We start from the raw sequence: 26991 nt of genomic DNA on the forward strand, positions 1-26991 counted from the left end.
CCCGCCCCTCCATAGAAGCCGTGCGTCTCCATACACTCATGCTGCCATAAAGGCCGGCGACCCGCTAACCGGGACGCCAGCCTAGTACTCACCACTCTTCTATCTTCTGGCTCTTTTAGGGGTGGCGGTGTACTGCGGGAATGTACGCTCGCTGTGGTGGGGCTTGCGAATAGTTCCCTCTGGACCAATAACCCTTCAAGAGGTTGGCCCAACCCCCCCCTCCCCCCCACTCCCCCCCCAAGTCCCACGAAGCAGGCGGGCTGGTGCCATCCGGGTATGGGTCGTAGGGTCAACCCAACTTAGGTCAACACTAATTAGGTCGACATTGCCATTAGGTCGACTTGCATTAGATCGACATGGGTGTTAGGTCGACATGTACCAGGTCAAAAGGTCAGCATGAGGTTTTTGACGGTTTTTGGTGTCGTTTTCTCCGTAAAGTGACAGGGAACCCAAATTAGTGCACCGTGTCCCCTCGCATGGCTTGCTTCGCTTGCCTTGCTTCGGGCAAGGTGCCTCGCTCCGCACAGGTTACCTTTCCAATCGTAGTCCACGTGGATCGTGAAGTAGGAAAAAATCCAAAAAAAGGGGAAAAACTCATTTTGACCTGTCGACATAATGCATGTTGACCTAATGGCAATGTCGACCTTCAGTTGTCGACCTAATGAGTGTTGACCTAAGATGGGTCGACCTAACGACCGTATCCCGTGCCATCCAGTTCTGCCTGAAAATAACAAACATATAAAATAAAAGCAGAAACTCTTCAGGAGCTTCCAGCGACGTGACCGGCTCCTCCGGGCACATTTTCTAAACTGCGTCTGGTAGGAGGGGCATAGAGGGAGGAGCCAGCACACACTATTAAATTCTTAAAGTGCCCAAGGTTCCTAGTGGACCCGTCTATACCCCATGGTACTAAATGGATTCCCAGTATCCTGTAGGACGTAGGAGAAAAACAAAACTTTTTTCTGTTTTTAACAACTGATAACTTCACACTGCGACTCACACAGCACTTATATTAGTAAAACAGGAGCACAGCATTGCGCTGAACACGCACAAGGTTTTTTTATTACCCACTGCTGCAAATCACTCTGCTAATATTAATGTTGGCACACACCAAAACTTTTGCGGATACCAGTGTGCACCAACAAAGGGTTTAATTCTGCTCTGTATAAGAAGTTCTGGGCTGCACCTGTGAGCAATGACAAAAGAAATCCCACTGTGCACCAAGGGTTAATGCTGCACCTGTTGTAGGAGCTCTGGGCTGCACTGTGGGCAGTTAAGTTACAGCACCAGTGTGACTGTGCACTGCACCAATAAAAGGTGGCATAGAATGCTACCCTGTATATAAGGAGGAGCTCTGGGAGCTGTGTGCATCAGTAAAAAGAATATAATGCTGCCCTGTGTATTATGAGGAGTTCTGGGGCTGTGCGCACCATTAAAAAGAATATAATGCTGCCTTGTGTGTTGGGAGGAGCTCTGGGGACTGTGTGCACCAGTAAAAATAATATAATGCTGACCTGTATATTGGTAGGCGCTCTGGGGGCTGTGTGCACCAGTAAAAAGAATATAATACTGCCCTGCCATTTATATTAGGAAGGGTTCTGGGGATGTGTACACCATTAAAAAGAGTATAATGCTGCCCTGTGTGGAAGTAGGAGCTCTGGGGGCTGTGTGCACCATTAAGAAGAATATAAAGCTGCCGTGGCAGTCTATTAGCGTGCTCTCCGTCCGGCGTCCACTGTGAAATGGCGCCTGAATCACCATGAGATGGTTCAAAACACTCCTTCAACATTTCTGTTTTGCCTGACCAACTCATTTTCTATCCTCTTACTCCCCAATATCATAGTGTATGACTTCAGCATCCCTGTTGATGATCCATATTCTCCTTCACCTCCAAACTAATTCTCTAACCTCCTTTCCTTACCTGTTTCAATTCTGTTGGCCACTGTGTTGTTCTAGTGGCATTATTAGGGGGGTGCGTGTCGCACCCGGCGGGTGACACCAGTATGCCGGCTCCTGCTCAATGACTGGAGCCAGGTCTGCAGATTAACATTACGTATAGCACCTGGCTCCTGTGGAGGAGCCGGCACTGCGACCATAGCACTCCCATGGGGTAGCCAATATCACTTGCACCACCAGAATGCCGAAAAAACAAGGGTTTGGGCAGCGAGGCCACACCCCCGTTTCACAGCCACCCACACCGTATGTCGTTAGGGGCAGTGATGCCCCTGTGTTGTTCTACTGATTTCTTTTAATGCTCCCATCAGTCTCTTTCACCTTATTTCTTGCAATCTCTTCCCTAGTACTTTAACCTTGTAGTACTGAAACTTAATTAATCCTCATACCCACTGAATGCTAATTTCTCTACACTTAATAACTTTCCACAACGTTTTTACAAATGTATACATTTGCCTCCCTTGGTCTGACAGTCCCACATCATATTAAATTAACCTATATAGAACTTCCAGAATCTAATTTGAATAAAGTATCACATAAATCTCAAACTACTATACATGCCTATCAGAACCAATTTTATAGTGGATCTGCACAATATACCTTGTATACTGTATTGAAGGGTTATAGATATGGCAGAAAGTAACACAAAGACAACACAAACAGATTTAGATTTGGGTGGATTATATTTTTTCTGTGCAGGGTAAATACTGGCTGCTTTATTTTTACACTGTAATTTAGATTTAAGTTTGAACACACCCCACCCAAATCTAAATCTCTCTGCACATGGAAAGGCTGGGAGGCTCCTGAAAATCATGTGGCACTCCCAGCCCCCCGGGAGAAGCGGGCAAGTCTCCCCACTCTCTGCAGCAGCCCATCACACACAGGAAATCGGTAATGTGGGCATTGTCAAGTGGGGGCGGAGCTACTATGACTAAATTGCATCACCACGCCCCCTTACCACTTTCTTCGCACCCCTTCCATGCCCCCTCCTGTGTGATCTGCCTGCTCCCTCGCAGAGGGAGATGCCAAAAAGTAGGCAGGAATGATGTTACATCTGCCCCACCTGCAATGCAACATGGTTTACACAGTAGTGTGTTTTTTCTTTACTAACAAACCTGAATCAGGCCCACTGTTCTCTTGTATACCTGTTACCTTTGTAAATAAAATAATACCTCTGAGAAATTTAAGTAACCACATGGCACGAAGGACTTGTACACATGTACTGTATATGGTAAAAAAAAAACACCATTTTTACTTTTTTATTATCTCCTTGTATTAGTTTCCTCCCAAGGTACAAAAAGCTAATTGGTACTAGCATCTAACAAAATAAACCTGTATGTTAATATATCTTCCAGTGGTTTAGACTGTAAGCCCCAGGCTCCAATGTGGAAAAGATTAATGTGAACGAGTTAACAATCTCTGTAATAATTAATTTATTTTTATATATATATATATATATATATATATATATATATGTATATATATAAAACGAGAGAGAGAATATGCTTTAAAGGGCAATAATTCTTTGTTCCTCACATCTCACGGGCCTTAAGAATGCCTACTCAATGCCTCCCTACGTCAGCGTTTACTATGTACTTAGTGAACATTCCCAAAGAACATTACATTGTTACCGGCTTTAAAGTTCTTTACGTGAATGTGCAGTTGCTTATAATACATACTTCCCCAATTGACCCTCTCCATGAGGGAGAAAATGCTCTGTTCCTGGACTTTCCTGGTAATGTATGATTGCCATCACCTGTGGTGAGCTAGTTAATTGATAAGAAAGGTGTTTCACCACAGGTGATGGTAATCATTCATTACCAGGAAAGTCCAGGAACAGAGCATTTTCTCCGTCATGGAGAGGGTCAGGTAGGCAAGTATGTTATAATATATCTTTGAATTTCAGCATTTAGGTGCAATTGCTTTAAGTATGTGTGTGGTATTAAAAGTAATTCCAGTGTGTGCAAGCCCTAAAATATGAAGCTAAAATCTAGGCACATACAGATGTGTCCTCATACACTATTGCAGCAGTCGTGCCAAACAGCGCGCCTGGTCCCTTGCGACTCTGCTTGCTTGGAGCATCTTTTTCACACAAAAAAGTGTTTCATTTGATATGTGACCCTTTCATTCACTTGTGGGCGAATGAGTCTGAATCTATTGTGATAAGAACATTGGAATAGTGTTTGAAGGCAAGTATATTTTTCCCAAGGTTTCTACCTATGTATTTTAAAACCCCAGGAATAAGTTGTTTTGTTCTGCTGAGAGTTTTTTGGCTTTTGGTAATGCCAGTTAAGGGGTCCTGGGGTTTTGGCTCCATCCATTAAGGCCCAGTTTGGATCTTAGGGCCTTTGGCCTCACAGAAGGCTAATTAGTGATTCCAGCTGCATTACAAGGCTGTCAGCATGATCACTAGATCTCTCACATTGCTTGGGGAAAAGGAGACTACAGAATCTCTGCTGGGTACAAGTGAGCTATACTTGGTGATATTTTACTTATGGTTTTGTAGTGTTAGACAGAAGTGACTTAGACGGCAACATGTTGATTTTTATGTTTTATTTTATTATTCTGCTTAATAGAACTGGTTGAGATCACTTGCACCAGAAACCTTGGACTTGTATATGTTCCCCCTAACCCTGTTACACTACATACAAAGTGCTACGATGCAGCTGCCATGGCTTTTTTTTTTTTTTTCACACCAAGTCCTGTGCTTCATCTGCATTTTTGTATATATTTAAAACTAATTCCTGTGCGGTTAAAGATGCAGCCTGACGTCTCTGGTACAGATTGAGTGGTGTTTCGCTGTGCCTGCGGTGTGAATATGTAGCAAATTGAAAATAAGTTGCTACACTGCACCACTCAGTGCAGCTCAATAATTCTGGGTGTCTCGCTCCGCATGTACTATTGAAGATTGGTGTATGAGAACACTATTTGCCACATAAGTACAATGCTCACTTGTAAGCATAACATTATTTAACTCCACAGATTTTCTGTGTATGTGTGTATATATATATATATATATACACTGCTCAAAAAAATAAAGGGAACACTTAAACAACACAATGTAACTCCAAGTCAATCACACTTCTGTGAAATCAAACTGTCCACTTAGGAAGCAACACTGATTGACAATCAATTTCACATGCTGTTGTGCAAATGGAATAGACAACAGGTGGGAATTATAGGCAATTAGCAAGACACCCCCAATAAAGGAGTTGTTCTGCAGGTGGTGACCACAGACCACTTCTCAGCTCCTATGCTTTCTGGCTGATGTTTTGGTCACTTTTGAAAGCTGGCGGTGCTTTCACTCTAGTGGTAGCATGAGACGGAGTCTACAACCCACACAAGTGGCTCAGGTAGTGCAGCTCATCCAGGAAGGCACATCAATGCGAGCTGTGGCAAGAAGGTTTGCTGTGTCTGTCAGCGTAGTGTCCAGAGCATGGAGGCGCTACCAGGAGACAGGCCAGTACATCAGGAGACGTGGAGGAGGCCGTAGGAGGGCAACAACCCAGCAGCAGGACCGCTACCTCCGCCTTTGTGCAAGGAGGAACAGGAGGAGCACTGCCAGAGCCCTGCAAAATGACCTCCAGCAAGCCACAAATGTGCATGTGTCTACTCAAACGATCAGAAACAGACTCCATGAGGGTGGCATGAGGGCCCGACGTCCACAGGTGGGGGTTGGGCTTACAGCCCAACACCGTGCAGGACGTTTGGCATTTGCCAGAGAACACCAAGAGTGGCAAATTCGCCACTGGTGCCCTGTGCTCTTCACAGATGAAAGCAGGTTCTCACTGAGCACATGTGACAGACGTGACAGAGTCTGGAGACGCCAAGGAGAACGTTCTGCTGCCTGCAACATCTTCCAGCATGACCGGTTTGGCAGTGGGTCAGTAATGGTGTGGGGTGGCATTTCTTTGGGGGACCGCACAGCCCTCCATGTGCTCGCCAGAGGTAGCCTGACTGCCATTAGGTACCGAGATGAGATCCTCAGACCCCTTGTGAGACCATATGCTGGTGCGGTTGGCCCTGGGTTCCTCCTAATGCAAGACAATGCTAGACCTCATGTGGCTGGAGTGTGTCAGCAGTTCCTGCAAGACGAAGGCATTGATGCTATGGACTGGACCGCCCATTCCCCAGACCTGAATCCAATTGAGCACATCTGGGACATCATGTCTCGCTCCATCCACCAACGCCACGTTGCAACGCAGACTGTCCAGGAGTTGGCGGATGCTTTAGTCCAGGTCTGGGAGGAGATCCCTCAGGAGACCATCCGCCACCTCATCAGGAGCATGCCCAGGCGTTGTAGGGAGGTCATACAGGCATGTGGAGGCCACACACACTACTGAGCCTCATTTTGACTTGTTTTAAGGACATTACATCAAAGTTGGATCAGCCTGTAGTGTGTTTTTCCACTTTAATTTTGAGTGTGACTCCAAATCCAGACCTCCATGGGTTAATAAATTTGATTTCCATTGATAATTTTTGTGTGATTTTGTTGTCAGCACATTCAACTATGTAAAGAACAAAGTATTTAATAAGAATATTTCATTCATTCAGATCTAGGATGTGTTGTTTAAGTATTCCCTTTATTTTTTTGAGCAGTGTATATAGTAAATGTTTTTCATATCTTTATGCTGCAGAGTATTAATTTTGTGCAGCTAAATAAGCCTTATTGCTTCACTTTTTATACCAAGTATTTTAGCTGTGATTGTTGTTTACCAAGATTTTAAAAGAAATATAAAAGATTGTAAAATACTGTGGCTCCCGAGTCCCAATATAACGTACTTTAAAATATATGTGCAAAATTTAAAAAACAGATTTTATTTTAAATATCCGTTTAATCTTTGGTTAGTTAGTTGTTTTACTCCTTTCTTTAAAAAAGGCTGCACAATCTGCCATTGTGTGTAGCTGTGATGCATGCTGTTTCTTCCATTTCCATCATCAAAGAGCCCTCAACAAATCTCTTGGCTTAATCTTCTCAGAGATCATTAAAGGCTGCAAAGTTCTGTGTAATTACATTATTAGTGTATGTATGTATTTTTTATAATTAAGTGAAATGTTGGCAGCAGATATTGCATTTTGTTCATAAATACATGTAAAAGAACATGGTATAGAGAACACAGTCTATAATTTCCTTAAGCAAGATACTTTTTTTTTTTTTAATCAACTATAGTATATAGCTTTTTATTATGTTGCAGGCAGTGGGATGAGTTTTGTGGTGATTGTGATGGAAAAAATACTAGCAGACAGAACTGTACATTTTACCTCTGTGCTGTGTATGAATAAGTGTCTGTTTGGCTGTTGTGGGATTGGACGTATACCATACCCGATTTGTTGCAGCTGTCTCACACTTTCAGTAGAGGACCTGAAAAATCTGGTTCCTCCATGATGCTGTTCATAGAATTTCATATAGTTACATGAGATTCTTGGAACCTACACACTAGCGTTTCTAGAGAGGAGAAGGCCTGTGTACAAGCTCCGTCTGGGCCCCCTCATCTCTAGCCATCAGCACTTGGCTCTGGGCACTAGGGGACCCTTACTTTGTCCCTGAATCTACAGCGCATGTGCAGATCTCCAGGAAAATGGCACGGTGGCCATTTTCCCAGTGATTTTTCTACTGTGCATGCGCAAAACATTGGGAAAATGGAGCTGCGCTCTGACATAAAAAGAAAATTTGTCACTCAAAATTGCAAATGTTTTTCCTGAAAAAAAAAAAAAAAATGTTAATAAATTAAAATAGAAGTATAAAATTGTATTTTACCATTTATTTTTATAAATAATATTATGCATTTACCACCTCTAACTCCACACCCCTGCTTGCTTACTTAGTTTTTAGAAGGTACTGTTTGATGAGAACATGTATGTAGTAGGCCAGTGGTTTCCAAACTTTTTTGAATCACGGCACCCTAGAATATCAGAATTTTTTTCACGGCACCCCTAGGCCAAAAATTTCTTATTGAGAAATTTAGAAAGAAATATTACATTAAGTATATCGCGTTTATATGTCATCCTTAGGGTCAGTTGTGTGGTGAGGGACAAGATTTGCTTCTGTTTGGCCACATATTTTATGACTGGCAGCCACCCAGCACTGGTTTTGCATATTATATTGACCATGGATAATTTGAATTGGACCTGGACCACCAACCCAGGGCACCCCTGCAAGTGTCCCGAGGCACCCCAGGGAGCCACGGCACACAGTTTGGGAACCTCTGTAGTAGGCAGTGACTGCAGATAATGTCATAGGGGAAACAGATACTGTATGTTAATTTTACTTCAGTACTTCATACCAGATTTGCTGCAGGTTATGTCTTGAGAGATGGGACTGGAAAGCATCTATAGCAATGTTTCCAGTATTATTATTATTACATTTTATCTATAAGGCACCACAAGTGTTTCGCAGAGCTGTACAAAGGACTGCACAGGGAGGCAAAACTTAAAATTACAGTAAATAAATAACAAAAATAGAGTACAGGTAACAAAGATCACCACAATTCTCAAAACATAATACTGCTTAGATGTAAGTAGCGAGTGAGTGATCAGCTTACTACTAGGAGCTGGTGGCCATAGATAGAGATGAGCCTTTCCAGCAGAAGAAAAAGCGGGTAAAGATGGTCGCTGAGTAGGAGAGGGATGTGACTGGAATGTGTAGAGAAGAGGAAAGAGGGCCCTGCTCTGAGGAGCTTACAATCTAGTAGGAAGGGGCGACAGACAGATGACATGAGGTGCAAGCAAGCGGGAGGTAGCCTGGTAGTAGGATGTAAGCAAAGCAGAGATTGTCAAGACATGATGCAGGGGGTCGGAGGAGCAGCTTCAGGACTAGGTTATGCATTGGAAGGGTACGAATAACAGGGTTTTTAGTGCCAGTTTGAAGCTTTGCAAGGTCGGGTTGAGCCCAGGAGAGCGCATTCCACTGAAGGGGTGCAGCAATGGGCAAAATATTGAACTCGAGCATGGGAAGCAGTGACCAGGGTAGAGGAGAGGCGACGGTCTTTGGCAAACCGTAAGGGGCGGGAGGGAGTATGAAGGGAGAGGAGGTTGGAGATGTAGGGAACAATGGAATTAGAGATGGCCTTGTATATGAGAGTGAGGAGTTTGAAGCAGATTCTGTAGGGGAATGGGAACCAGTGCAGATTTTGTTGAAGGGGAGTAGCAGCGGCGGGAGAGGATGATAAGCCTAGCTGTGGAGTTGAGGACAGATTGGAGGGGAGCAAGTGAGGCCAGTGAGGAGAACGTTGCAGTAATCGAGCCATGAGATGACCAGTGAGTGGATGATAAGTTTAGTTGCACTCTGGGAGAAAAATGGCCTGATGGGAGCAATGTTGTGTAGCAGAACCAACAGGATTGCGCCAGAGCTTGGATGTGGGGTGCAAAGGAGAGGGAGGAATCGAGAGTGACGCCCAAGCAGTGGAGTTGGGGAACTGGGGAGATGATGGTGTTGTCCACAGTGATAGGGATATTGGTAGGAGGTGTTACTCTGGCTGGTGGAAATATGAGTTCAGTTTTGTCCATGTTGAGCTTCAGAGAACGCTCAGCCATCCAGGAGGAGATGGCGGAGAGGCAGCTGGAAACTTGAGAGAGGACAGAGTGGGACAGATCAGGAGAGGAGAGGTAGAGTTGTGTGTCACCAGCATAGAGGTGGTATTGATGGGCAGAGGAGTTAATGAGCGCACCCAGGGAAGAGGTATACAGGGAAAACAGAAAGGGGTCGAGGACAGAACCTTGAGGGGCACCAACAGGAAGTACAGTCACAGTAAAGTATGATACCACTGTGCCATATCTACCCCTTGGCCAGGATGGGGGATGCCGCATGACAGTGTAACTCGCGGGGATAGAATTATGAATTACATAGTACAGATGGAGCCATGCTCATTGTTGCTTCTACTGCGCAATACAGGCATTCTAGTCCCGTCATACAAATACCGCAGGTAGGCGAAGTAAGGCATGATAAGGCACAAGAAGATCCACAGCTTGCAATGCACAGCTTCACCACTCGGTGGCGATTGATCCACTAATGAAAACTACAGTACAGTACTGAATAGCAGCGGATGGATATGGCACTACAGAATACTGAACTATGTAGTTAGCCCTGATAACCAGGCCAGTGCACAGTAAATACAGTAGTTCTTTTTTAATGTAATAATACTGTAGAGTAGAGCAGGCACCCAGTGATAACATGCCTGGAAGCTGTAACTCTATCGCTGATTGTAATAATTTTTTTTCTTTTAGAGAGCTACTGTATGTAGAACTCTGAACTGTGCTTTTCTTTCTGTGCGTCGGAGGTGCTGCGCCAATCTTTTCTGTATTCACATTTCTAATAAATGTAGGTATCATCTAAAAAAAAGTAGTTCTTAAACTATAAGCATTGTTTGACCTTACAATGGAGACTTCACACATGCACAGTACAGTGGTGGTTTTCAAAAGTGACACCTAGTGGGCGAACACCAGTATTGTACACGACGGAGACTCAATTCATTACACTGTGACTGAATACACCACGCTGTGATAAGGTGCAGGCAAACGTAATGCGACTAGTTTTTCACACTACGTGCCACATGGAGGATAGATGAGCATGGCTACAACTGTAGTTCAGAGGGCTGGTCACTGAGGACCAATCAGAGTCCTGGGCTCCAAACAGGGGTAGCACCGAGCCCCTCTGCTATATTGGAGTCTTATATATTCGAGTACAATAGAGATGCAGTTTGGCAGCGGTGAGCATTTGGGAACAGCAGTACAAAGGTGGCTGCTGTCAGTCAGGTCTAAGTTGCCTCATGGTATCTGCTATCTGCACTACACCTTGTACACCATTCCCAGTCTGCCTTCCATCACTCCCGGCGGCACATGCTAAGCCTTGGTTGGCAGAGGCTCCTGTAATATATACTGTTACCCTGGACATTATTCCCAGGGCTGCCGGTGGGGAGGTTGGGTGTTTGCGGGCACTAATTTCCTGCCCCTCCGCCCACCCTCTTACCTTAGCAGCCCAGCACTTGCTGATGTGTGCTGGACTGCAGTGAGGCCAGGAAGTCTGCTGTCTTCTCTTTCAGTTCGGGAGGGGGAGTGATCACACTGACTTGTCTCCCTTCCCCTCCCCCAATAAATACTTCTTGGTTTCATTGTTTCATTCTTGTGGATATGCCGCGCCCCCAAAATAGTGCTTGGGCTGGCACTGCTCTCTACAGCACTTATTATTCCCCCTCCATCCTCCCTATGTTACCCACCATCACCTTCTGACACTGCTGCATGTCCCAGGGTGCAGCTCCAGAGCTCTGGGCTGTGTCCACCCCTCTCCTTATATGGGCTATTCAGGTCCAGGGTGGTTTGTGTGTCTGTGCCTAGTGCAGACATCCCAGGTGCTGTCCAGGAAGGAGTAACACGTTTACCAGCATCAGTCAGACATGGAGCACATGTTATTTGATACCTACTGCTGCCGCAGAGCGTACTTCTGCCAGGACTATCTGAAGGAGGGCGGGGGCAGTGGTTGAGTAGTGGGGGACTGGGGGGATTCATATTCACTAGTGGCTATATCAGGTACACCAGTGGCCATACCACTGATGGCCCTCAGTAGCACAGGTAACCAGCTGTCACCACTGCATGGCTTGGGGGGGGGGGGGGTGTCGCAACTCCGTGTGAGGGGGGTGGGTAGGCGGAGTGGTAGACAGTAAGGATTGGGGTATCCCTGATACCCCTCCCTCTGCCAGGCACAGTGCCTACTCTACAGAGCATGTAGCAGTTACTTGAAACAGCAGGGCGGCTTCATAATTCTGCAGTTAGTATAACTGTCTCTCTGTCTAGTCACAGATACAATTGGTCAGTCAGTCACAGATACATGATCTACCATTCTCCCTCTTCCGTCACCAGCCTGCCCTCCTTTATCTGCCACCCTCCTTCTATCCCATCACTTCCACTATCTGCCACCATCTGCCATTCCCCCCACTATCTGCCACCCTGTACTTGTCACCACCATGATTTGCCACCCTCTTTCTGCCTCCCAATTTTCTTCCACCCTCCTTCTATCCCATTCACTATCTGCCACCACCTGCCAGTCCTGCCACTATCTGCCAACCCTTGCCAGTCACCGGCTTGATTTGCCACCTTCCTTCTGTTGGCCCATTATCTGCCATCCTCCTTCTATCCTGTCACCTCCACTATCTGCCACCCTGCTTATACTCCATCCCCCCATCTGCCAGCCCATCTCTGACCCCAACATCCAGGGCTCACCCGACAGTAGGAGTAGGCAGTGATGGTGGTCTTCATGGTGCGGATGCTGGCAGATGCTCACATCCCCCTGTTTCTGTATAGCACAAAGCCCTGGGTGCACTGCAGCCTTATATGGGGAGAGAAAGGAGGAGGACGTTACCCGGGGGAGGAGTGAGGGCGAATGTTTGGTACCAATCTGGGCTTAGGTGCCAGCTGCAGTCATATGGTGCCCATTCACACTGATTGAAGGTGCCCACCTGAAGACTGTACTGTAAAGTGCTCACCTACAAACTGCAGTGTATGGTAGGGTGAAAAAACATAGGATAGGGAGAATTTGGAAGGGTGAGGGGGGGCAGTCCCTTACTTTGCCAGGGGCACTCTCTCCCCTACATACACCCCTGGTGCCACACTCATGTCCTGTTACATGAATCACTCCACATTCTGGGGCTGTCATTGCCGGGATCCCCTTCAGATCTTATCCATCATCTTCATTCTGCTTATCTAAAATAATTTGCTGGGTTGTTTGTTCTGTAACATTGTTACAATTAAAAAAAAGAAGCAAAAATTATTACAATGAGTATTATGTCACCTTGTATACAAGCAACAATTTCTATGTGTTTCTGTGACAGTTGTGTTCAAAGTACAGTAATTTGATATTCTTAAAATATAAAGCTATCCAGTGACGGATTAAGGCTGGCGGAGGCTCAGGGCAATGGAGGTTGTGGGAGCCCCCCACTACTAATGTCGCTGGCAAAGCTCACCCCTGCCACACAAACATACGGAGCAGGGAGGTGACTCACAGCAGTGCTGGAGCATCACATGCCAACGTCTTCAAGTCACTGTCTTGGAGGATTTCCCTTCCCTATCCGTCCGATACTGACTTTGCAGAAGCTCCTCGGTGGTTACTAAACAGCTGAGCCGCCAGAGAGAGACTCACTCCTACAATTAAAAACACAATGTGTTGAGCCCCCTAATATGTGGGGGCCTCGGGACAGCTGTCCCTCTCACCCCTCCCTTAATCAGGCCCTGAAGCTATCCTATCCTACATAGCACTATCCAAGACATCAGCCCAGTTGAGTACCTACTTTTCCCATTGTAAGTTGTATCCTGATGCGGTCATCTAAAAAATGGTTATGTGTGCAGGTACAGTATAATGAATTAAACATTGGGGGAATCAATCTAATGAATTGTTCCTTCGTGCTGAATAGTTATTTTGAGCCATTATAATTGTCTTCTATTATTGTACACTGGTCAGATACAGAGAGCATTACACTTTTGTGGCTAAACCTGGCATATGAATATTTACATTAGTTCTCTCCTATCCTGCAGGCTGCTCTGTACCGGCTTTCTGGAGATTGGAACCCCCTGCACATTGACCCTAACTTTGCTGCATTGGGAGGTAAGGTTTATCTGTGTTTGTTAGCACTTTTATTGTAGTTATTTGAACTTGCCATGGCATGCATATTTTATGCATAATGGAGAATTAAAAGATATTTTTCTCTTTTTATAACTGATTTTCTTATTTAGATGAGCTAAATAAGTTATAAACACCGACAAATAATGTAGACAGTCTTGTCCAGAATCTCAGCTAAGTTCGAACACTTTTATAATTGAACATCCATATATTATCGTAAAATCAAAGGCAGCCATTTTGAGTTAGTAAGGATATGTCTGAAAATCGGGATGAGTGAATAATGGAAGATACGGAATGGGATTGGGGGCTTATGGGTGTCAGGGGCTGGCTGGGCAGGTCAGCAGGGTGCCATCTGTCCCCCCGGGCAAGTGCAATTTAAGTGTTCCAGGGCCATTTTTGCATTGCATTCCCTGAGAAAAGCTGCGCCACATGCTTGAGCCTACTCCACAGGCTGAAAGTTGCCAGCCAGCCCCTGATGGGTGTACATGGATAAATACAGTGTGCCTATTCCAGCTTATACAGTAGATATAGATAGGATATACATAGATATAGAATGCGCACAGAATGAGATGGATTTGAAAGAAACTCCTGTTAAACATTCCCCATATCTAGATGCAGTAATGGCTTTTGTTATTTAGTTACTCACTTCATTCTCCATGCAACTTTACTATGAAGTACAGCCCAGAACACAGGCTGAGTGGCCGGTTTCTGTGGGTGCATTGTTTAATTTTGTTTTTATTACTCCACTGTGGGATTTTGACTGCTAAAACATTTGCAACCATTTTTTGTTGATTATCTATCAATAGTGCACAATACAGTGAGCCTATCATAGAAAAGAACACAGCTAAAACAGCACATGAAGTAAAACAACAAAACATCAGTACAAGTACAAATGCTATGCCCCAAAAAAGTTGTTACTGTAACGTTTTGATTTGCATAGACTGTGTGCTCTTCTAAAGCATAAAATATAGTTTCAAAACTCAGCATGTACATTAGTGTCAAAAACAAGTTCGAGAGAGAAGAAACGAAGAACATAGAAAAAAAGATGAACAAAATGAAGAAAATACAAGGAGAAGAAACAAGGAAAAGGGAGAAGTAAAAAAGAAAGAAGCCTCACCGCCCAGGCTATATGAAAAGGATTAACTCAACCAAGCTGTATCAATAGGATTTGAGGAAAGGAACTTTGTCACCCCATAATAGGGAAACTAAACACTAAGAGCCCGGCCAGTATCGCACTGCCATCTACCTGTCACCTGGGCAGCTATGTAAGCGACTTATAATGCTCAGATTCCTTGTACATCAGCCAGGGGTACCAGGTCGCTGTTAAAGCCTGGCTTTTCGAGGCCAAAGAGGAAAGATTGTCCATAGTCATGTAGTGCTCTATGCGAGCACACAATTCAGTCATGGTGGGGATAGTAACTGACCTCCAATGTACTGGTTTTACTGCATTAGAGACACTAAGGATATGTCGAAGTTAAATTGTGATTCAGGAGATTCATCAACCAGAAACTAGGGTATGAAGGCAAGTCTTCCTGGAGAATGAAACTGCCAGTTTCTATCACCTTACTCTAAAAAGGTTGAAGGAGAGGGCATTCCAAATTAAATCTCTAACTTTGCGGTGAAGGGTGACAAACCAGGCACGGGCGATTGCAGTGGGAAGGGTTTGCAAAATATACCAAATTCTAGGTAGTCAATCAATTAGGTCTATAGTGGACTCCACCGAGGACGCTCGGTGTTCATAGCCCCAGGAGAGGTAATTACACACTACTAATAACTGATATTTTATTGCTGGGACTTCTATGATATACTAGCTACAGTGTGTATGTTGCCTCTGCACCTGTAGTAATATTTGTTACCAAGTTAAACTTTTGAAGCGATACAATTTTATTAAGCATGCAATAGTAATGATACAACTTTTAAACAGTGTTTCAAATTTATATTTGCATTGAGTCAATACTCTATATATTGCTGTAACTATTTTAATCTGTGGACACTGTCTATCAAATATAAACACGGTTCTTTCAGAGTATATACAAATTTTATAATTTTTTTTATATATTGTGTACCAGTTTTTATTGGTGTGTCATCATTCTAAATAAATATATTCTATTTATTTCGGTTGTCAGCTCTCCACAATTATGGTATACTAACAACACTGCAAGCGCAGCCAATTTTTTCTCCCTTTCTCTTGCACAAATTCTAGGTAGGATGTTCATTTTGATTACCCCCACCTGCCCCACCCACAAAATTCTCTTAGAACCTCAGGTGATAAGATCTGAATGGAGCCTCGACAACAATTGGAGGAGAAAGTCTAGGAAAGTCCCCTGTGTAATATTACCCTAAGATATTTAGGGGTATATTCAATTGAAGTCGAAAACTGCCGTCTGTCGAAAAAAAGACAGCAGTTTTCGACTTTTTAAGGTCGAATCCAGATTCGACCTATTCAATATATTGCAAAGTTTTTCGACAAGTCGATAAATTCGACTTGTCGAAAAGCACGTGGATCGGCGGATTAGCTGCCGATCCACGTGTTGATGTCGAAAACGGGGCCAAATCCGACAGGTTTTGGCCCCCTTTTCGACCATCTCAGTCCGACATCAAAATGATGTCGGACTGAGATGCGGACCCAGTGGAGGCGAGGGGGGGAGCCGCAGGGAGACAGGCGGCTCGCCCCCCTCTCCTCCTCTGGGTCCCATCTAAATTCGACTTGAAAAAGTCGAATTTTAGATGGGATTGAATAGGGGTTGTCGGATCCATTCCGACAAATACATGTCGGAATGGATCCGACTTTAATTGAATATACCCCTTAAGCTGCATGAGATGCCAAGAAAATGGGGTGATAGACTGGAGTATCCTGAGACTCATCTGATCCAACGTGAGATTTAGAGCCACTGATTTAGACAGGCTTACCTTAAAATTAGACAGGGCCCAAAACGTCGGAATTCAGCAAGGAGGTTAGGAATCGATGTCAGAGGACCAGTTGCTAGTAGGTTATCTGCAAAGAGAGATTGCAACCAATTGTTTTTTTAAATTGAATACCTCGGGTGTTGGGGAGTATACATACCTATGGTAATTCAAAATTAGTTGCAAGGTCCACAAAATTTTTGGCCTATGCTGGCGCAGTGCTACCCTCTCCTGATTTGGATACATATACAGTACCTGTGATAGTTTTGTGAAAAACAAATCTTTTTTTCATATACAGTAAGCGTCATTCGTTTAGAATAATATATTGTGCCTCAAAAGGTTTGCTATTTGAAATAATTACCTTGTATTTCACTTGAGCATAGGGACCTTATCAAAAACCATAATATTACTAAATGACTTGCGTCATGCAGTTGTTGAAGCCATCTGGTAATTCCTTTAACTTTTTTCAGTCTTATAATAGTTTGGGCTACCCTTTCTTTCTTTATAGGGCTACCAGTTCATTCTTTGTTGATGCAATCAGGTCTTCTAGCATTCATTGACAAGCACGTAGCAACTTGCTTTGCTCAGAGAATTTGTGTGTAACATTCTGTACACCAGTGTGGGGACCAAAGTAGAGTGCTGGGCAGTATGATAGAGATTATTAAAATACTGTATTTGAGAAATTAATAAAATAAAATTTGTTTTAGGATTATAGTGTGCCAGATGAGACGGTGGTTCCCAACTGAGGTCCACAAGGCACCCCAACACTCCAGGTTGTAAGGATACACATGCTTAGGCGCAGGTGACTGACTTAGTACTTCAGTCAGTTTGATTATACCATCTGTGCACATGCAGGGATATCCCTAAGACCTGGACTGTTGGGGTGCCTTGAGGACTGTGTTTAGCAACCACTGAGCTAAGGGGTGTAATATCCCACTCCAGTATGGGCTGCGTGGCTGTACCATTGACTATGATTAGAGCAGATAATAAAATTATAACAATAGCTATACAAATGATCTGCCTGCCCCCATGGCTGCCAAACAGTGCCCACTTTATATGTTTTCTTAAATTAAAGAGCATAGCTGGCATAAATAAAAACATTTTAACACATAAGAGAAGTGTAATCTCACACCTACCAAATGCCATTACTTAACCTGTAAATCAGTGGTTTTCAAACTCCTGAGGACTCCAAACAGTTCACGTTTTCCAGGTCACCTGGCAGTTGCACTGTGTATCACCAACTGTCACATTTTACAAATCCACAGGTGACCTGGAAGACATGAACTGTGTGGGATCCTGAGGACCAAGTTTGGGAATCTGTGCTGTAAATTAATAGCTGGTGGTTACAGTACAAAACAATCTTTTTTTCACGCAATTTCCAAACATATCTTATTATTCTTTATCTATAATTTTAAGAAATGTCACCTTTTATTTGTGATTATTTATTTTTTCAAGTATCCATTTTTTTAAATTAAGAGATCTAAAAATGTATTATTTTATAATATATAAAAATGTAAGGAATTGCCGCATAGTCTCAATAGTGCACTACACTTAGGAATTGTTTGTGTATATATAGATAAATAAAAACTTAAAACGGCAATAAACAACATTGAAAAGTGATGTAGCTTTTGCCTAACTACTGTAGCTTACATTAGGCATAGCTATCCCATATGCCCTTACAGTAAGGACACAACCAAGACAATTTATTGGATTACAGCTATGAGAAAGGTATTGCAGGGTTGACATCTGGGAAGGGGTTGAGTTGGAAATGAGAACTGGATGAGAAATTCAAGCTCGCACTAAATTTGTAAATTATTGTGATACTAGTTAAAAAGCTGTCAAAATGATGGACACCAGGGCTGGATTATGTTAGGAGTGTGGTCGGTACTCACACAGGAGTTGCTGGGTTTCTGGAAGTCCTACTACTGGAAAACAGGTCTCTGATATGCTGGTGTGTGTGTGTGTGTGTGTGTGTGTGTGTGTGTGTGTAGCATTAACCTTTCAAACATATATAGTGTTCCTTCTAGAAATGAAATAGGGCAGGGCGCCGGACTCCCGAAACGGGGGCGCGGCCATGTAAATTAGGGGGCATGGCCATGGAAACATAATTTTTAGTGGGCGGTGCGGCCCACAGACGTTGCTGCTGTGGCCGGCGACGTCACTGTTGGGGGTGTGCCAGCACCGACGGATGTGCTGGACTTCCCCTAGCTCTCTCCCATAGCGTGCATGCGCACGGCATCTTTACATGCTGGGAGGGCAGCAAGCAGGTGGCTGTTCTAGCAGGGAGCCGCAAAAGGGCCAGGGCAGATAATACCTTTAAAAAATCTGGCAGGGCGCGGCGCCCTGCTAAAACAGCCTAGCGTGAACACTACATATAGATGCTGTATATCTGTAATGGGCAGGCTATAATGATGCCGCACTATATACACCAGTACCGGCATGTCTAAGCTTTCCAGCCTCCGCACAGCTCCCGGGCAGTCTGAGGGTAGAGGACACCAGCAGCGAACCAGGGGAGTCTGGGTATCGGTGGCGTTTCTAGCGGTGGACGAACCGTGCGCCTGTCCCTGACTGCTCCCCTTCCTCCCTGTCATTGTAATCCGCTTGGAAGGTGGCGTTACACAGCATGACTGGTTTGCGTCATGACGCAATGCATCACTTCGCAAAAGTCCACCCCCAGAGCAGAGTACTATGGCGGGGAGAAGGGGCATCAGGAGAACTGGTGGGTCTGGCGCCGGCGCACACTCCTGATAACGAGCATAGCATTACATTACACACTCCTGGCAATGACATTACCCCTGGCAACAAGCATTACACACACCTGGCAACGACATTACCCCTGGTAACGGGCATTACATACCCCTGGCAATGGGCATTACCCCTGGCAACTAGCATTACACACCCGTGGCATCAAGTATTACACACCCCTGGCAACTAGCATTACACACCCCTGGCAATGAGCATGACACCCATCCCAAAGCATGAAACCCCTGAAAACGAGCATGGATCCCAGGGAATGAAACCCCTGGCAATGAGCATGACACCCAGCGCATGAAACCCCTGGCAACGAGCATGACACCCAGTGCGTGAAACCCATGGCAACGAGCAGGTAATTTAAAAGTAATTAGAAACTTTATTTTAGGGCATAATGTATCACAGGCATTGTGGTGTGTGTCATAATATGGTGCAGGGGGCATTACTGTATGGGGCTTAATATGGTGGAATTTGTTTTTGCCTGTGCGGGGTGTGTGGGAGGGGCGAGCACAGGATCCCACCCCTCTGCCGGTGAGCGGTATATATAAAGCAGCTGAGCCGGTTATCTGCCTATTCCTCACCTGCATCATCTGCAGCCCCATCCCTGACTCCAACTCCTCCATGTCATTGCACTGCTCACCTGACACAGGGTCTCACCCCTCCTACTGGACGCATTCACCTTCTCCCCCTGCCGGTAAGTGGCCACACTTGTCCCCAGCGCCTCCACTCTGAGCGCTGCAGTACTGTCTAGTGGTTCTTGTTCCCGTTTCCTGGTTACTGCTTCTACTTGTTGCCGAGTCCCATGATGACAAGTAACCTGGGGTTGCAGGACATATATAAAGGAGCGGGTGCAGAGTATGCGGTATATGGCGGGAGCAGTAATAGAGGATGGGGGTGCCCTGTATATTGGGGGCACTATATGGAGGGGTTAGAGTGTGCAGTGTATATATAGGGGCAGAATATGGAAGATGATGGGGGTGCACTGTATATAGGGGCAGTATATGGTGGGGGGTGCAGTGTTCATAGGGAGTGTGTGTGTCACAGAGGTGACTATATTGAAAAAATCTGCATCTCTCCCCAATCCCTATCTAAACCTCCCCCCATGCCATATCTGCCCCTACCCCCCTCTCCCCAGTCCCTATCAGCCCCAACCCTCCTGCCCTCTTTCTTTCTCCCCCAGCCCCTGTTTGCCCCTACTCCTACTCTCTCTCCCCAGCCCCCTCTCTCAATATGCAGCAAGTGTGAAACAGATCAGTATTATTAATATTAGCAGCAGCAGTGTAAAAGGTTGTAACAACTCCCTGCAGTATCAGTTTCACTTTCAGCTGTGTCAGCTTCCAACACACAAAGGAATCATTTGTTCCGTGTGGTGGCCTTTAGTGGCCACCAGCGCACATAGCAGAGGTGAGAAGCAGACTTGGCTTTTATTATATAGGATGTTCGGTATTGCACAGCCGCAGGGACGTGGCTGTGCAATACTGTCAACTGAAATGCTAATGCCACAGGAGGTGTCTGTCACGATGATGGTAGCCATTGTAACTGACATCCCCATTTTGCAGAATGGTTCTGATCATCATCGCCCCTGCTCTGCCCCCCAAACACTGCAACATGCACAGATCCCACACTATTGTGTTCAGTATATAAAATTTCTCGTTGATTTGAGAAAAGAGTTCACTACGGTACATAAATACATACATACTAAGAAGGGTATTACAACAAATGCCATATAGATGGATACATTTTTCTTACAGATTGAGATTTGTGACATTCTATTCTAAAGTGTCATTGTTTTGAAATTGATAATAGATTTTTGATTTGAAATGCTCATATTAGCACAGTGCAGTTAAGAGGAGTTTCTGCTTCTCTTAAGGTGCATACACATGGTGCGATGTGTGCTTAAGATTTTGACTATATAGTCAAATCATAAGAAAGTTAGCACATATCGCACCATTTGAGTATACAGCTTGCAATACCGATGCGCGCTCCCGTGGGGTCAGTAACGCAAGAAATAATAGACTCTGCAGGCAAGCAATTTTTATTATATTGTGTACAATCTAGTTTCTAGTATAGTCAACATTGTATATAGTCAAAATCGCAAGTAAATATAGTCAAAATTGGTGGTTCTGGGCTCCGGGGACTTCAAGGGAAATCGCAAAGTCAAAACTGGCACTTAGTCAATATCTCACCATGTGTATATGCACCTTTACATATGAGAATGCTTGTGAAACCATGTGACAGACAGACAAGTTCTCCTGCACTGCTCCACGGTAAAAACAGGAGTATTAACTTATAGTATAGAACACCTGTGACATTGGTTCAACTTCTCCACTTTATCTCTCTTCAAGATTTGGTAAATTTCTTCCTAAGTGACTTGTAGTTGAACCAATGTTACAATTCAGGCCTGTGGCTCTCTTGGTGTTGTGGAGATGCAAGCTGCAGCAATGAGTTGTCCAGGCCTGCCTTAGATCTTGGCGTGTTAGGATTTTAGTATGACAGCTGGAGAAACACATTGGCCCTCATTCCGAGTTGGTCGCTCGCTAGCTACTTTTAGCAGAAATGCAAACGCAAAGCCGCCGCCCTCTGGGAGTGTATCTTGGCATAGCAGAATTGATAACGAAAGATTAGCAATTCTGCTATTAAGTATTTCCTTGCAGTTTCTGAGTAGCTCCAGACCTACTCCTAGATTGCGATCACCTCAGTCCGTTTAGTTCCTGGTTTGACGTCACAAACACGCCCAGCGTCCGGCCAGCCACTCCCCCGTTTCTCCAGCCACTCTTGCGTTTTTATCTGGCACGCCTGCGTTTTTTAGCACACTCCCTGAAAACGGCCAGTTTCCGCCCACAAATATCCACTTCCTGTCAATCACACTACGATCAGCAGAGGGATTGAAAAGCTTTGTTCGCCCTTGAGTAAAATAGTATCGTTTTGTGTAAAATTGCTTAGCGCGTGCGCCCTGCTGTGCATACGCATGCGCAGAACTGATGGATTTTAGCCTATTAGCAATTCTGCTAAAAATAGCAGCGAGCGAACAACTCGGAATGACCACCATTGTCAGAATTGTGAATATCTAAGCCGCTGCAACTTTTGTAACGGCAACAAATCAGACAACTCAAATCTCCTATATTTGATGTAATTCATTGACTTTGACTGATTTTATTATCAAACATCTTTGATTTGTACAGAATATCAGCTGCCACTCTGATCGCAATAAACTATAAATCGCTTTAATTTTATCTTTACATACAGAACGAGAGGCACTGTATTGTGAGGAGCTCTTGTACATTCATTGCCACTTACTGGATATATTATAACCAATTCCTGTTTCCTATTTGTATTTTAGTTACCACTCACCAAACTTTCTGACAGACTTCAGAAAGTGTCATTGTTACATTAGTTCAAGATTTTGTATCATTGTAATAATTGTAAATGTGTAGTCAATAAACTAGTTTTAATATAGAACAAAATGTTTCAAAAGTTATGGCACATTGATTTCTTTGTATGTTCTTGTAAATATTGTACAGAATACGTTTCATTAAAGTTGTATTTCTGCAATGCTTCCTCTCCGCAGGGTTTGAAAGACCCATATTGCATGGTCTATGCACTTTTGGATTTTCTGCCCGGCAAGTTTTGAAGCACTTTGCAAATAATGATGTAACGAAGTTCAAAGCAATAAAGGTACTGGCCATTTCCTTTCTTTTTTTTGGGGGGGATAAACGTAGTTTGAAATCATTGGTAACAGGTAGAGCATGACAATGGCTGTTAAAAACAACAGAGATGCTGAAAAATGAAGATGCAGCCTGGAGAAATGCTCTGTGGGAGTGTTATGATATGGCCACTCAGCTAATCTCTTTAGCAATTCAGGAAAGTAGTACTTTTGGTTGTAGATGGATATGATCAGAATGGTAGTAAAGGGTTAAGTAATTTAATAAAAATGTTTATGTGGATTTAATGGTGGTGTCTACTGCACATGGGAAACTGACTTTATATAGGTAGCGCTAATATTTCTTGTGTGTTCATGGAGCAATAGAAACTTTGAAGATTGGAAAAAAGTTGGTGTAATCAAAAATACTTTCCAGGAACTGCTGAAAAATGGGAAGTTGAAATAATGTACAGTAGTCTTTGGGGTAAATTTACTAACATTCGTAATTTTCGGAAAAAGGTCAAAGTTCAATCACGAATGACATCGAAAGTGTAAAACTGCAACTTTTTTAATTGATTACGACTAATTTACTAAGCTGTCGTATTCGGGTTTTTCTTTTGTTCCGATGTCGATGTCATTCGTGTTTTTTTTTCTATTTTTACGGCAGTGATTAGCAAAACACTGCCGACTTTTTAAAAATGAATCTCGGCCGGATCTGTGTGATCCGTGCTGGGGTTCATTTTTTTTTTTTTTTTTAAATTAAACAGTGTAAAATTAAAAAAAAAAAATTGCGTGGGGTCCCCCCTCCTAAGCATAACCAGCCTCGGGCTCTTTGAGCCGATCCTGGTTGCAGAAATATGGGGGGAAAAATGACAGGGGTTCCCCCATATTTAAGCAACCAGCATCGGGCTCTGCGCCTGGTCCTGGTTCCAAAAATACTGGGGACAAAAAGAGTAGGGGTCCCCCGTATTTTTAAAACCAGCACCGGGCTCCACTAGCTGGACAGATAATGCCACAGCCGGGGGTCACTTTTATATAGTGCCCTGCGGCCGTGGCATCAAAAATCCAACTAGTCACCCCTGGCCGGGGTACCCTGGGGGAGTGGGGACCCCTTCAATCAAGGGGTCCCCCCCCCCCCAGCCACCCAAGGGCCAGGGGTGAAGCCAGAGGCTGTCCCCCCCCATCCAATGGGCTGCGGATGGGGGGGCTGATAGCCTTTGTTGTAAATGAAAATATATTGTTTTTAGTAGCAGTACTACAAGTCCCAGCAAGCCTCCCCCGCATGCTGGTACTTGGAGAACCACAAGTACCAGCATGCGGCGGAAAAACGGGCCCGCTGGTACCTGTAGTACTATTACTAAAAAAATACCCAAATAAACACAAGACACACACACCTTGAAAGTAAAGATTTATTACATACATGCACACAAACATACATACATACTTACCTTATGTTCACACGCAGGTCGGTCCTCTTGTCCAGTAAAATCCATGGGGTACCTGTAGAAAAAATTATACTCACAAAATCCAGTGTAGATCGGTCCTCTTCAAATCCATTTGTAATCCACGTACTTGTGAAAATAAAAAAACGGACACACGAGCCACGAACTGAAAGGGGCCCCATGTTTTCACATAGGACTCCTTTCCCCGAATGCCAGAAACCCACTCTGACTTCTGTCTAAGTGGGTTTCTTCAGCCAATCAGGGAGCGCCACGTTGTAGCACTCTCCTGATCGGCTGTGTGCTCCTGTCCTGAATGACAGGCGGCACACGGCAGTGTTACAATGTAGCGCCTATGCGCTCCATTGTAACCAATGCTGGGAACTTTCTGCTCAGCGGTGACGTCACTTTAGGTCAACCGCAGGGCAGAAAGTTCCCACCATTGGTTACAATGGAGCGCATAGGCGCTACATTGTAACACTGCCGTGTGCCGCCTGTCACTCAGTACAGGAGCACACAGCCGATCAGGAGAGTGCTACAACGTGGCGCTCCCTGATTGGCTGAGGAAACCCACTTAGACAGAAGTCAGAGTGGGTTTCTGGCATTCGGGGAAAGGAGTCCCATGTGAAAACATGGGGCCCCTTTCAGTTCGTGGCTCGTGTGTCCGTTTTTTTATTTTAATCAAGTACCTGGATTACAAATGGATTTGAAGAGGACCGATCTACACTGGATTTTGTGAGTATAATTTTTTCTACAGGTACCCCATGGATTCTACTGGACAAGAGGACCGACCTGCGTGTGAACATAAGGTAAGTATGTATGTATGTTTGTGTGCATGTATGTAATAAATCTTTACTTTCAAGGTGTGTGTGTCTTGTGTTTATTTGGGTATTTTTTTAGTAATAGTACTACAGGTACCAGAGGGCCCGTTTTTCCGCCGCATGCTGGTACTTGTGGTTCTCCAAGTACCAGCATGCGGGGGAGGCTTGCTGGGACTTGTAGTACTGCTACTAAAAACAATATCTTTTCATTTACAACAAAGGCTATCAGCCCCCCCATCCGCAGCCCATTGGATGGGGGGGGGACAGCCTCGGGCTTCACCCCTGGCCCTTGGGTAGCTGGGGGGGGGACCCCTTGATTGAAGGGGTCCCCACTCCCCCAGGGTACCCCGGCCAGGGGTGACTAGTTGGATTTTTGATGCCACGGCCGCAGGGCACTATATAAAAGTGACCCCCGGCTGTGGCATTATCTGTCCAGCTAGTGGAGCCCGGTGCTGGTTTTAAAAATACGGGGGACCCCTACTCTTTTTGTCCCCCGTATTTTTGGAACCAGGACCAGGCGCAGAGCCCGATGCTGGTTGCTTAAATATGGGGGAACCCCTGTCATTTTTTTCCCCATATTTCTGCAACCAGGATCGGCTCAAAGAGCCCGAGGCTGGTTATGCTTAGGAGGGGGGACCCCACGCATTTTTTTGTGTGAAAATAACCACTTTCCCACCCCTTCCCACTGATAGACATGCACGGATCTCATGGATCCCTGCATGCCTATGCAATCACGGCTCAAAAAAGCAGGTCTGCTTTTTTTTAGCACTTTTTTGCGATTTGTAATTTTTCACGGCAGTGTTTTCCTCTTTGGAGATTTGCACTTTTTAGTAAATGACAGAGTTCTACTAATTTGCTGGTGTATTTTGACCGATGGTGTATTCATTCGTATTTTTTTACAACTACTTCCAAAAAAATACGAATGCCCTCATCTCTGCCGTGATTTGAGTTTAGTAAATTACCGAGATGACACTTTGAAGAAAAAACGGCATCTCGGTCAAAATCGGGACCTTAGTAAATTTACCCCTTTGTCTGCTTTATCAGAGCTGTATGCAGATTCCTTTTCTTCCAGGAACTATTTGAATGCAAGTCTCCCTACTTTTCTCCACTTTATAATTTGCAGACTATTAGTTAAAAGTAACCTATTGTTATCTGATGGCAAATTATTACTTTGTGCACCTTTTGCAATATTAACATTTAATTATACGGCGCCACAAAGATCAGCAGAGACATACTGCAGGGTAATATAAACAAGGTATACATAATTACCTAGACTGTAGCGTGACACAAGGGGAATTGCAGAAAGTCATTTAGAAATATAGCTAGTAGTAATACAGGAAGGGTAATAAAATGCTAGTAAAAATTTACATAAGGCAATTGAAATGATACAAGGGAATCAAAGAAAGATGGGAGACCAGGTGTATATGAACAGAGGAGGGAGGGGGACCCTGCTTGTGGCAGCTTATGTACAGCCTAGTGGGGTTCTAGGCGTGACATAAGGTTAAGAGGAACAGGGTGGGGGCAGTAGTGAGGTCTCTGGCAGACTTTAGTGAATAAGTGAGTTTTGAGGGCGCGCTTGAAGCATTGTGGGCTGAGGGATACCATTGATTACATTGGGAGAGTCTGATATAGTGAGGGAGAGTGATCCCCATGTTGGGAGCTAAACGGGATCAGTATTGGAAGCAACAGCAAGAAGTTCTCAGGAGGCTGAATTGGATTCTGTAAAGGATCGGGAACAGGTGGTGGGACTGGCAGGTGGGAAACACAAGTGGATTGAAAACAATATAGCAGTAATGCGCAATACAATCTGATAGGCAGCCACAGAGCACACAATAAAGTGTGTATCCCACACACCACAAGAGCTAATTTGGAAAAAAA

The 26991-nt window shown here is 44.4% G+C and overlaps 1 protein-coding gene across 1 annotated transcript in view; it reads left to right on the forward strand.

Annotated features, from left to right (window-relative positions):
* The window catches only part of HSD17B4 (hydroxysteroid 17-beta dehydrogenase 4), a 566121-nt gene that overhangs the window by 448164 nt on the left and 90966 nt on the right, over nucleotides 1-26991 (forward strand). The window contains exons 18-19 of the mRNA XM_063964187.1: nucleotides 13474-13543; nucleotides 22782-22888. Of these exons, the coding sequence (XP_063820257.1) occupies nucleotides 13474-13543; nucleotides 22782-22888 (177 nt within the window). The remainder of the gene's footprint in view (nucleotides 1-13473; nucleotides 13544-22781; nucleotides 22889-26991) is intronic.

This window comes from Pseudophryne corroboree, chromosome 1, assembly GCF_028390025.1.
Source record: "Pseudophryne corroboree isolate aPseCor3 chromosome 1, aPseCor3.hap2, whole genome shotgun sequence".
NCBI classification, from domain to species: Eukaryota; Metazoa; Chordata; class Amphibia; order Anura; family Myobatrachidae; genus Pseudophryne; species Pseudophryne corroboree.